Below are 13,099 nucleotides of genomic sequence, written 5' to 3'. Positions count from 1 at the left end.
TATAATAAAGGTAAAGGGACCCCTGACCATTAGGTCCAGTCGTGACCGACTCTGGGGTTGCGCGCTCATCTCGCATTATTGGCCGAGGGAGCCGGCGTATAGCTTCCAGGTCATGTGGCCAGCATGACAAAGCCGCTTCTGGCAAACCAGAGCAGCGCACGGAAACGCCGTTTACCTTCCCGCTGTAGCGGTTCCTATTTATCTACTTGCATTTTGATGTGCTTTCGAACTGCTAGGTTGGCATATAATAGCAAACAGTAAAATTAAATATCAGCAAATAATAATGAAACAGTTTGCACTTAACTGTTACAAGAATTACTAAACTATACTCAGCAAGCCACAATGCATAAAATATCACAAAACATACAAAACCATGTAAAGGGATCAAATTGAAGAACAAGCACCCACAACTTGTAAAATTACGTATTTTTAGTTGTGATTCCTGCATTGCAGCATGTTGGACTAGATGGCTCTTGGAGGTCCCTTTCAACTCTGTGATTCTATGAATGCCATTTAGAACCCTTTATTTGCATGGGCAGGTCTTTCTCCCGTGTATCTGAAGGCCTCACAGCAGTCCTGCAGGACCCCAACATCGCCAGCCCTGGTGCAACCTACTTGCCCTGGGAACTCCCCTCTTCAGGGGAGGGGGGAGAAATGGGAGTCTGGGCCTCTGCTCTTCTCCTGCCTTGCTTACAATGGGGGAGGGGGCAGCTGCTTTCCCCCTTTGGGTAAGTGGGCCGAGATGTGGGCTCCTTGGCATCCTCCCTGCCGCTCGCACAGAGCAAGGCAGCAGCTGTCGCTCGCCTCCCTCGGCACAGATGGCCTCTGCGTGCAGCAGGGAAACTGGGGAGGAGGGCAAGGCAGGTGGGGTCCAGGCTGCCAGGGAGCCCCTGGGATCGTGCCGGGGGTGGCACAGAGGGTCACGGCCAGGGCAGGAGCTGGGGGGGGGACTGCTGGGTTCTCTTGCCATGGGACTTTTCAGCCGAGAGAAAAGGCAAGTCAGGGGTGGCATGGCAGGAGTTAATGATGCGCAGCCTAGAGGGAACTTGTCACCCTCTCTCCCAAGACGAGAACTTATGGATGTACCAGGAAGGCGAACACTGGAAGGTCCAGGACAGATGAAAGAAAGTCCGCCTTCACACAGAGTTAAACTCTGGAACTCCCTCCCACTGGAGGCAGCGAGGGCCCCAACCTGGGTGGCTTGAAAGGAGGATGGGGCAAATTCACATGGAGGCGGAGAGGGCATTTGAAGGCTCCTAGCCTCTTTTAAAGCCCCAAATGGCCTCGGTCCAGTATACCTGGAGGAGCGTCTCCACCCCCCCCCCATCGTTCAGCCCGGACACTGAGCTCCAGTACCAAGGGCCTTCTGGCGGTTCCCTCATTGCAAGAAGCCAAGTTGCAGGGAACCAGGCAGAGGGCCTTCTTGGTAGTGGCGTCAGCCCTGTGGAACGCCCTCCCATGAAATGTCAAAGAGAAAAACAACTACCAGACTTTTAGAAGACATCTGAAGGCAGCCCTGTTTAGGGAGGCTTTTAATGTTTAATAGATTACTGTATTTTATTTTTCTGTTGGAAGCCGCCCAGAGTGGCTGGGTTTCCCCAGCCAGAAGGGCGGGAAATAAATAAATAAATAAATAAATAAATAAATAAATAAATAAATTATTATTATTATTATTATTATTATTATTATTATTATTATTATTATTATTATTGCTGTGCTTTGGAGGCAAAAACGGTTCCAAATCCCAGCTTCTGGAAACCACAGGAGCGGAGAGTTGTGGGAGAGTTGATGCCCATAGAGTTGATGCCCATAGTGGGCATCTGATCGGCCACTGGGGGGGGGGCAGGATGCTGGGCTAGATGGGCTCTGGCCTGATCCACCAGGCCCTTATTGTGCTTTTATGTTGGTGTTGGGGCAGGAGGTTTCGGGACGTGACTCTTCCTCATTGCCCACAGTCTGTGTTTGTCACAGGACCCTCTCCTAATGGCTTTCCCTTTCTGCTCACAGCCCTGGGTCTTGGGGTCGGTGGGTGGGAATGGCAACTGACAGGCTATCTCCAGCAGCTGGAAGCCCCAGAGGCCCTCCTGCTGCTCTGGGGTCCTTCTCAACAGCCCCCGCTTGCTGTTATTTACCTGGCACTTCTTTCATCCTCGTTTCCGACTTTTTGTTTATTTCATAAAAGTTTTACGCCGCTCGACTGCGGAGAGAACCTCGAAGCAGTTAACGGAAAAGGCGAAGCGATAAAATGATGGGTACGGAAAAGCGAGCAGCGATCGTTTCGGACATTTGGCAAAGTTAAAATAGCAATAGACTGGGGTCCGATTGAAACTCTTGCCTCCTTTCTTGCAGGAGACCACCCTGGCGCACACAGAGCTGCCCTCGACGGTGGAAGGGGTGGAGAAGGCCATCAAAAAGCACAAGGACTTCACGACCACCATGGACCTCAACATGCAGAAGACCACGACAGCCCTCAAGGCGGGCGAGAGCCTCATCCGCCAGGGCAACATCTATGGCCAGAGGGTGAAGGAGAAGATGGACAGCCTCCGGGCAAAGTAAGGCACTGAGGGGGGATCCGTGGGGTGCTGAGAGCTATATATATGTGTGTATATTTTAAGATGAGAGTGACAAGCGCACAACTGCTGCTTGCTGGTCTTCACTATGGTTTCCTGCAGATCTCTCGGAGCACAAAATGTGTCTGCCTGAAAGTGGCTGCAGGAGCAGGGGCAGAATTAGTTAAACTGTGGAACTCACAGCTGCAGGAGGTGCCGATAGCCACCAACCTGGGTGGCTGGAAAAGAGGGTGAGACAAATTTACGTGGGAGAGGCTGATGCATGGCTCCAAGCCAGGATGGCTCGGCTCTGCCTCCACCTCCAGAGGAAGCATTGCTTCTCTTGGGCTCAGATCCTGCGTGTGGGGTTTCCCTAAGGGGCACCTGGTTTGTCACTGTGAGAAGAAAAGGGTGCTGGACTAGGTGGGAGCCCTTTGGCCTGATCCAGCAGGCTCTTCTGGTGCGCTTAAGTCACTTAAGTTAAGAGGCAGAGAATAAAACTGGACTACACTGCAGGGTTTCTTGTAAGCAGTTTGTGTGTGTGTTTGTGTGTGTTTGTGTGTGTACCACCCTATACCTGAAGGTCTCAGGGCAGTTCAAATAAAATATCAAATACATGAAATCAAAATAAAAACAACAACCCAATAACCCCCCCTCCCAAAAAAGGAGTCAGCATTTTAAAAAGGGTATAAGACAGGCACCCCCAAACTGCGGCCCTCCAGATGTTTTGGCCTACAACTCCCATGATCCCTAGCTAACAGGACCAGTAGTCAGGGATGATGGGAATTGTAGTCCAAAACATCTGGAGGGCCGAAGTTTGGGGATGCCTGGTATAAGATATAGATCAGGGTCAGCAAACTTTTTCAGCAGGGGGTCGGTCCACTGTCCCTCAGACCTTGTGGGCAGCCAGAGTATATTTATTTTTTTGGGGGGGGAGAACAAATTCCTCTGCCCCACAAATAACCCAGAGATGCATTTTAAATAAAAGGGCACATTATACTCATGTAAAAAAATGCTGATTCCTGGACTGTCCACAGGCCGGATTGAGAAGGCGATTTTCCTGCCCCCCCCAAAAACTTGAATCTGAAAGATCACCAGCTCCTATGGTCAGTGCCAGTTTCCTCCATGGCCTCGAATGAACAACCTTCCCAGCCCCACCTGGAGATGCCTTGGGTTCTTTGCATGCAAGCCAGGTGAGCTACGGCCCTTCCCTAAAAAATAAAACCAAGATTCCAGTCCTCATGGTTCCGAATCAAGAGATGGTTTCCAAAGGAGCACAGGAAGAAGCTGTCTTCTGCTGAGCCAGAACATTGATCCTTCTAGCTCAGTATTGTTATTGGCAGAACAGGTCAGTTGCCTCTTGGGAACCCTTTACATATGCAGAGTGAGCTGTGTTTGGCAAGTGAATCTTGGTTAGAGAGCAGGCTCATAGCTGTCAAGTTTTCCCTTTTCTTGCAAGGAATCCTATTCGGCATGAGGGAATTTCCCTTAAAAATGGGGAAAACTTGACAGCTATGAGCAGGCTTTGCCTGCTGCAATCACACAGACAAAGAGAGGTAAGAAAATAATAAAAGTTGTTTATTGCAGGAAATGCATAACTTGGATGTTTATTGTTTATTAATATCCTTCCTAACTTGCGCTGTAGGGACATGGGTGGCGCTGTGGGTTAAACCACAGAACCTAGGGGCTTGCTGATCAGAAGGTTGGTGGTTTGAATCCCCATGACGGGGTGAGCTCCCGTTGCCCGGTCCCAGCTCCTGCCCACCTAGCAGTTCGAAAGCACATCAAAGTGCAAGTAGATAAATAGGTACCGCTACAGCGGGAAGGTAAACGGCGTTTCCGTGTGCTGCTCTGGTTCGCCAGAAGTGGCTTAGTCATGCAGGCCCGGAAGCTATACTCCAGCTCCCTCGGCCAGTGAAGCAAGATGAGCGCCGCAACCCCAGAGCCGGTCACGACTGGACCTAAGGGCCAGGGGTCCCTTTACCTTTATCTTTAACTTGCACTAGCAAATTCCTTTACTTAGCAGAGTTACATTCCCCTTTTTATATGCACAACGGATATCTGGTTGCAGGCTCGTGTGAGCCTCTCACTATTATACAATTCAGCCTGGCTCAGATTGAATTGTATGTTACTGGTAAGTTCCCTTTAACCCCTCTTAAAAGAATAAAGACGCCACAATCTTATTCAAAGTCAATAAGAGAAGTTGACTCACATCAGTTCACAGTTGGATCCCTGAAGGCAGACTTAGTGGTGCCTCGCTTAACGAATGCCCTGCTTAACGAAATTTCCGCTTAACGAAAGGATTTTTCGAGCGGAGGTTGCCTCGCTAGACGAATTCGTTTTACGAAAAATTCGTCTAGCGAATCGTGGTTTCCCATAGGATTGCACTGAAATTCAATTAATGCGTTCCTATGGGCAAAAAAAAATATCAAAAAAAATTCAATGCATTCCTATGGGATTCGCTAGACAAATTTTTCGTTATAAGAAAAGACCCGTGGAACGAATTAAATTCGTCTAGCGAGGCACCACTGTAGTTACAAATATGTACATGTGGATCTACCCCAAATGGGGGAATAATCCCAGTGCTTCTGCTAGCTGAGAGCTAGCCGAACAGTCCTAGCTAGAAGCTGGTCAAACGAAGAACAAGTCAAAAAGAAGAGAGAAGGGTGCTGCATGCCTTGTCCTTTTGTTACCTTTTGGACAGGTAAGGTCATGCCCACCTTCTATCCCATGCAAAGGAAGGATGCTCCAGCCAGGAGATACAGGAAGTTTTCTCCTGGCTGGACCCCGCATGTCTTCTCTAGCATTACAAGGAATGTTGTCCTTGATTGTGCTCAGTGCATTGGATTGGAAGGTTTCTAGTTCTCGAGGAAGGCAGCTCTCTCAGAGGAGAACTGCAGGATGAACTCTCCTCTTGAGGTCTGAGAAAGAAGTGGGAGAAGAAGGAGGAAGTTGTGAAACCAGATGCAACCTGATCAGGACTAACAGTCTGACATCAAAGAAACAGAGAACTCAGCCCAAGAGGTTAAGGGTACAGGGATAGTTTGGGAATTTGGAAGTCCCGAATGCTATCTGTCTGAACCCCACTTCTGCAAGCTGGGTTGCACCCAGACTTCCAACAGTTGCCTACACTGACTGGCAGCAGCTGTCTGGGGTTTCAGACAGGGCCATTCCCAGGCCTGTTGTGTAGATGCTGCCAGGATCAGACTTGAGGTGCTCTATCACGGAGCTTCAAAATGAACCAGGAAAATCAGCCACAATGATCCCTGACTATTTCGACACTTCTATTTAGGTGTCCAAAGTGCTTGATTTTCTGGGGCATTATGCAAAAGTTGTGCCTCCCCCCTCCGCCGCCTGCCTGCCTGCCTGCCCCCCCCTCTCTCTCTGTGTGTGTGTGTGTGTGTGTGTGTAAGATCATAGCAAGGTCCAGCCCCTTGGCTTCATTCTAGATTCAATTTTTGCAAAAGCTGGGATTTTTAAAAAGCTTCCTCTGGGTCCATTGCAGCCTTGCACCTTGTATTTGAAAAGAATGTGAACCTCTGGGGTAATCTGGGCTACTTACCGCATACACTTATCATGGGGGGGTGGGCAGAGGAAAAATAGTATTAGCTGGGGGGGGAGACCACAAAACCTTTCATGAATCAGAACAAAGTCAAGTCCACTTTCCCTCACACAGCAGAGATCAGTCATGGAAATTTGTCTCGAGGTCTCAGCATATTTGGCGGGCGGGGGGGGGGGGAGGGGGAGAAGGGGCTTGGGATTTTGAAAACAACTGCCGCTGCCATGTGGAGCCAATTAAGGCCCCCGCCTTCCCCTAATGCAAAAGCAGCCACCTTCCTTTGAAGTCTCCCTTTCTGAAGGACCAGCTGCTAATTTCGCCTGACGTTTTAATTGGTGTCAGATCCTTAATATATTTATCTGCTCCAGATAGATAAACCAGCTCTGCGCTGTGTGTAATTGTTATCTGAGCTTAAATTGGGGTGGGGGTGGGGATGCTGAATATTGGAATTACGGCTATATCTCAAATGCGATGCCTGATCCTCCACGTCTTGGCATTTTTTTCTCTGGGATTTGGGGTGGGGGGGTGGGGGAGAGTGAGTCAGTCCCTCTCTGAATGGAAGTCACGCAAGTGGAGCAGCTTGCCTGTGCCCAAACTCACAAGCTGCCACTCGAGGAGAAGCAGGAAGGCTGAGCAAAGCTCAGAAGCGGTCTGGATCCGAGGTGCCATGAGGCAGCCCTCGCTGAGCCTCACTGCTCGTGGGTGGATCTGGTCCACGTGAAGGAAGGCTGTGATTTTTGCTGGTGGCTGGTGGACCCCATGGACTGCATGTGCCAGGAAAGAGGGCCTCTTGTAAAATAAATAAATAACTTAAGCCATGTTATTTTTCTCCAATGCCGATAGTCGTGTTTGTTTTATAAAAACCCTCCTGTGTCCTGTGGCTCCTTTATATACCGATTCATTTTGGCTTCCAAGAGCAAAGTGATAATTTTACAGGGAACCAGGCAAAGGGCGTTCTCGGTGGTGGCGCCCGCCCTGTGGAACTCCCTCCCATCAGATGTCAAGGAGATAAACAACTATCTGATGTTTAGAAGACATTTGAAGGCAGCCCTGTTTAGGGAAGTTTTGATGTTTGGTGTTTTATTGCGCTTTTCATATTCTGTTGGGAGTCGCCCAGAGTGGCTGGGGAAACCCAGCCAGATGGGCAAGGAATGAATGAATGAATAAAAAAAATATTATTTCTCCCGTTCTTAATTTTACTACTTTTATACCTCACCTCTCTGGGATGCAGGTGGCGCTGTGGGTTAAACCACAGAGCCTAGGGCTTGCCGATCTGAAGGTCAGCAGTTCAAATCCCCACAACTGGGTGAGCTCCCGTTGCTCGGTCCCAGCTCCTGCCAGCCTAGCAGTTCGAAAGCACGTCAAAGTGCAAGTAGATAAATAGGTACCGCTCCAGCAGGAAGGTAAACAGCGTTTCCGTGTGCTGCTCTGGTTGGCCAGAAGCGGCTTTGTCATGCTGGCCACATGACCTGGAAGCTGTACGCCGGCTCCCTCAGCCAATAACATGAGATGAGTGTCGCAACCACAGAGTCAGTCACGACTGGACCTAATGGTCAGGGGTCCCTTTACCTTTACCTCACCTCTCCACCAAGGAGTTCAAGGCTCTCCCTCGCCCCATGTTATCCTCCCATTTTATCCTCCCAATGAGGTCGGCTAGGCAGTGACTGGCCACCTAGGTCTCATCCAGGTAGCTTTCTGGCTGTGGGGATTTGAACCCTGTTCTCTCCCAGGCCCTGGTTTGACATTCTAACCGCTGCACCGCAGTGGCTCATTGCAAACCGGCCGCTCCATAGAAGAGCTTTGCAGAACCTGTGCAAGAGGTGGAACTTTACGAAACCAGAGTGGCAGCCGGAGTGTGGCTGGACCCTCGCTCCTTTGCCAGCCAACCAAGCAGGAGGCCATGAGGTTCGAACTGACGAAGGAGTCATGAGGTCTCAAGTCCACTGTCCAGCCTAGGCTGAACTGGGGAGCACAAAGCAGGGCTGTTTTTTCATGGGATCGTGCTCCTTCTTGGATCTCTCTTCTCCATGTTGGGTCACCCATAACAAGAGGCCATGACGGCCACCAACCTGGCCATTCAGATGGAGCCTCCATTTCCAGAGGCAGTGTACCTTGATACCAAGATGCTGCTGTCCCTGGGCAGTCCCCATACTGTCATTAATGAGAGTGAGAACGAGGCTTGGGCATGTGAGAGCTCTTCTTCCTCCCCTCCCTAACCATCCCCACAGGCAGCCCCTGCCTAACCCGTCTCCCTCCTCTTCCTCCTCCCTAGGAGCCAGCGCAACCTGCAGCTTGCCCATGCCTGGACGCAGCGCCTGAACGACCACCTGCAGTTGCAGCACTTCTTGCAGAACTGCCACGAGGTGAGGGGGCCCGGGAGGGGCAAGGCATTCCTTCCCGTCCCTGGGGTGCATGGAACAGTGTGGGGTATAAAAGACGCACCCGGCCACTCAGGTGGGGACCCTGGCATGATCTTCCTGTCCGTCAGGAGTGCCCTAGAAGGAGGGAGAGTGCAGCCTGCGTTCTGCAGTGAAGATTAAGCGGAAGCCTTCTCCTGAGAGGCTAGTCTTCTAGGTGCAGGGAGGCCCTTTTTATTTTTGCATGCACATTCAAACATGCTCATGGTCTGAGATGGCCATCAACCTAGGTGGCTTTAGAAGAGGATTGGCAGATTCATGGAGGAGGAGAGGGCTACTGATGGCTCCTAGCCAGGATGGCCCTGTTCTGCCTCCACAGCTTAGAGGCCGTGATTCTTCTGAACGCCAGTTGCTGGAAAACCCAGGAGGGAAGGGAGTTCTTGGGCTTGTGGTTTCCTGCTTGTGGCTTTCCAGTAATGGGAATCTTGTTGGCCATTGGTAGGAGACTGTGATGGCTGGGGAGGCATCAGAGAAGTGTGCGCCCCCCCCCCCCTTCATGGAAATGCAAGCTTCTTTTCCCTCCACAAGGATTCCAGCTGTCATCCAATTTGCATTTTTGGCCCCACTCACTAACACATCTCCATTTCTCCCTAATTAAGGTAGCTTTCATGTTCCCAGGGTGTTCCTCAGTTGTGCTAATTAATCCTGGGTAGGCACACACTCCAGGTTAATGATGTGTCCTGGGGGAAGAGGCTACCCCCCCAATACACACAGCTTGGACCTGAATGTGCCCACACAGAAAGCAGTGGCTCCGTGTTGCAAACGAATGTTTTGCCCGGTTCTTGAGGGCTGGGCAGGAGGGTGGCTGCCCCAAGGCCTGGGGGCCTCGTGGGAAGGGTGGGGCTGAGGAGTTGGTGTAGGTGGGTCTGGGTCCTGCCCCTTTGGCCTGCAGCCTCCCTGTCTGGTGAACACTGCACAGTGTTACACCCAGGAGGCAAGCATTCCCGCAGGGGCTGCTCTTTCCGCTTCTGGATTGGGGCCCTCTTCCTTGGCCTTCCTCGAGGACGCTCATGCCAGTGAAGTGTGCCTTGAGAGAAACATAAGAGTCTGACGGATCAGGCCAATGGCCCATCAGGTCAGGGGGTCAAGCAAATGTCTGAGCCTTCTCCCCTCCTGCGGTCTTCCAGCAACTAGTCTTCAGAAGCCCTGTCCTCTTGAAATCTGCACCCCAGATGCTGTGGGGTGGTGGGAATTTTGCCCTCTTAATTTTAAATGTTGTTATTTAAAGCCGTTGCCCAATTATTGACCCGGGCTGGACTCGGTGGGCCCTGGGAGCCTCACGTGGATGTGTGTTCTTCTGGCTTGAGCCAGCTGCCGTTTGAAATTGCCTCCAAAAGGGAGCTTCCAGGGGTGGAGTTTGCGCCTCTGCTGTTTGCGAAATGGGCTGAAGAGGAGCAAGGGCGATGGGGGGCGGAGAGAAAGAGCAGCAGCGGCAGCGGCGGCAGAGAGTGAGGAGGCTGCGGCTCAGCCTGCAGTAATCAAAGGGAGGGAGGGAGGGAGCGAGCGCCTCCCCCCCATCCTCCTGGCGAGGGGTCAACCGAGCTGGGCTCGTCCCTCCCTGCAGCTCTGACCGTCCTCCCGCTTCCCTCGCGGTCCCTGGACGGGGCTCCCCTCTTCTGCCTCCCACCTGCAGTGACCCACTTTCTCTGCAGCGCTCCGAGGCGCGCATCCCCAGCTGCCCCCCGCCGCGGTCCTAGGCGAGGTTGGAGGAAATGTTCCTGGGGAGGAGGCCTTCTCCCCCAAGAGAAAAAGGTGCCCCCCCTTCCCACGGGAGTGATGCGCTGACTTTGCCCTCTAGGCAGGGGTGGGCGGGGGAGGGAGATACGTTTTGAAGGGCGGCCCAGAAGAGTCAAGAGCGGAAGTTCGGGGAAAGGGTAGCGGGGGGGGGGAGCTTGGAGGGTGCCTCGGTTTGACCCGAAGGGGAGCCAAGCCGGGAGCAGGATATTAGCGTTCCCGCTTCCTCCGCCTCCCTCCGAAAGAGAGGACCCAGGCGTCCGGGCTGGCGGGAGGCTAACTGAGGTGAAGCGGGCTTGGGCGCACGTGAGCGCGCCCCCACTCGCCGCCCCCACTCGCCGCCCCCACCCCACTCCGCTGGGGGTGGGACCCAGGCGTCCGAGGCCCGGCCGCGCGGCTTTCCCCCATAGCCCATTCCCGTCGTCCTCCCTCCCTCCCGCTCCCTCCCTCCTTCCTTCCCGGTGACGCGTTCGGAGAAGGGAGGGAGGCGCTCGGCTCGCCCGCTGCAGCATCCCGGTCCGGTCCGGAGCGCGGGGCTGGGAGCGCGCGGGGTGACCGGTGGCGGGGGGTTCTTGTAGGCTGGAGTGGGGGGGGGAGGCTGGAGGCGCGCGCCCTGCGGCTGCGGCGGGAGGGGGGAGGCGGCCGAGTGGAGGTGGGTGGCTTTCCCCCCTCCCGCCGCCCGGCTGACGCTCGCCTCCCCCTCTCCCCTGCCCCCCTCCCTCTCCGCGTGCAGCTCGATGGCTGGGTGGCCGAGAAGGAGGCGCTGATGGCCGGCGAGGCGCCCCCCCGAGACAAGGACGCGCGGCACCAGCGGGCGCCCAAGCGATGGCTCCGGCACCGCGCCTTCATGGCCGAGCTGGCCCAGAATAAGGAGTGGCTTGCCAAGATCGAGAAGGTGAGTCCGGCGCGCCGGGTACAGCACCGCCGCGGGTTCAGCACCACGGACAGCGCAGCGACTGACTCCGCGCCCGAGGCAGGAGATGAACGGACGGCATCTCTGCCCCCCCCCCAAGTGCTTTCTCACGACTCACCGCCCCCCCCAGCAGCGCGTGCATGCGCGCGCCTCTCTCCCCCTCTGCACGTGTTGATGTACACATCCGTGCTGTGATGCGAAGCCCCCTCCTCCAAAGTCCGGGCTTTCTCCCGCCCCCTCCTTTCAGATCTGCAGTTTGGCCTGTGTCTATTGAGATGCGTAGGGGTGCGCGTTTGCTCCCCTCCCCCTGCCAAGCAGCACCCTTTCATCCCCTCCCTTGATCCCAGGGTCCTCCTGCCCCCATCTAGGGCCTGGGTGGTTCAGCCTGGGGTCTCCCCGGCTTTTGCCTGGTTTGAAGGGCCCTGGTTTTTTTTTGGGGGGGGGGTGAGAGTTGATGCTTTCTTCCTTGATGGCTGGCCACAGGACTCATCCAGCTCAACCACCAGTGGGGCCCAGCTCCAGAGCTTCTCTCCCTCCCCAAGAGACATATTGACCTAGGGAATCGGGGGTCCTTTTGATGCCCTGGTTTGTGGAGGAGGTGCAGAATTGGGGGGGGGCAGTCAGCCTGGAAGCTAAAAAAAACACAAGAAGCCCCTTTTCGTAATTTATCTGAACTGTTTTAATTTGTGTGAGTCCCAGTCTAGGGAAATGTGATATAAATGGTATGATTTGATAATGATGAGAGTTGCCCGAGGCCTCAAGATTCCAACTTTGCTCAGAGAGATGCCCTTTGGTGGGGAGGGATTTCCCCCTTGGATCAGTGGGTCAGTGAATGCTTTCCTTCCCCTCTGCTGCCTTTACCTGTGGGACGTGTGTTTTTGTGGGGGTCTGGGGTCATTTCCCCCACCTGAGGCCCCTGGAAGCAGTTTTCCTGCTTTCTCGCTATGGCGCTTTGTGGTCTGCATTGTGTGCCTTGATCTGGGGCGCAGGTCAAGATGTGGCTGGGCGTGTGGTCCTGTTTTGTGGCAAGGAAGTTGCTTGAGTTCTAGATCAAGGGGTGTTGGGTCTGGATCCTGTCTGGGGAGTCCCAGTCGTGGCCCTTCTGCTTGGAAGGCAGGTTGTGGTTAATCAGTGGTGAGTGAACAGCACTCTGCACATGTTCAGATGTGCTTTTGTCATTGCGCACGTTGAGTTGACTAACCTCAGACTGTGTCCCCCCGCCCCCATACAGTGGCAGCCGTGACCCCTGATGCCTGAGTTTTGTGTGAGGAGGGGCTTGTTTGTTTTGGTACAGGAGAGCATCCTCTGTTGTTGTTGTTGTTGTTGTTGTTGTTGTTGTTGTTGTTGTTGTTGTTGTTGTATGACGTGAGCCCCAGCTCAAGGGGTCCTGCTCAGACAGAGGTGGACCATCTCAGTGAGGACTTAGCTACTTGGCATTTAACTGTCTTGGGACCAAGGTTCATTCTGGAGCTGGTTCCTGGCTCAGACAGAACCTGTACGCAGTTCTCATGGGGGTGGTTGCCATTCTGCCCCCCTGATACTGAGATTTGGAGGGAGGCTGCATCTCAGCCATGGCTTGGGCAGGGGCGGCCTTTGGTCATACGATACCCTGAGTCAGGACAAAATTTTGGGTCCCCAAATATTTCTTATTTTCATGCCCCTCTCGTCTTCTGCTCTGCACCCCCTTGGCTTGGATCCCTGTGCAGAGCAACTGCCCACAGTGCCCTAAATCTGGCGTTGGCTTGGAGTGACCTGGGAACTGCCTCCTTTCTGACCTGCTTTCCATCGGCTGGCCCTTGGTTGGCCCTGTTGCCCAAAAGATCAGCTTGTTTCCAGAGTGGTGAGGAGAGTGAGGAACAGCTCCTTGCACGCTTTGTCCTTGGCATCTCCAGGGGCAAAGGTTTTGGGGGACTAGGAAAGACACCCC

The 13,099-nt window shown here is 53.5% G+C and overlaps 1 protein-coding gene across 2 annotated transcripts in view; it reads left to right on the top strand.

Annotated features, from left to right (window-relative positions):
• Positions 1–13,099, top strand: part of SPTBN4 (spectrin beta, non-erythrocytic 4) — a 109,272-nt gene that overhangs the window by 50,906 nt on the left and 45,267 nt on the right. For both annotated transcript variants that reach the window (XM_035118507.3, XM_088671247.1), the window contains exons 18-20: positions 2,350–2,552; positions 8,381–8,471; positions 10,993–11,154. In XM_035118507.3, the coding sequence (XP_034974398.3) occupies positions 2,350–2,552; positions 8,381–8,471; positions 10,993–11,154 (456 nt within the window). The remainder of the gene's footprint in view (positions 1–2,349; positions 2,553–8,380; positions 8,472–10,992; positions 11,155–13,099) is intronic.

The sequence above is a fragment of the Zootoca vivipara genome, chromosome 6, assembly GCF_965207765.1.
Source record: "Zootoca vivipara chromosome 6, rZooViv2.hap1.1, whole genome shotgun sequence".
NCBI classification, from domain to species: Eukaryota; Metazoa; Chordata; class Lepidosauria; order Squamata; family Lacertidae; genus Zootoca; species Zootoca vivipara.
The sequence above is the reverse complement of the archived record's forward strand: the minus strand, read 5'-3'. Positions and strand labels throughout refer to the sequence as shown.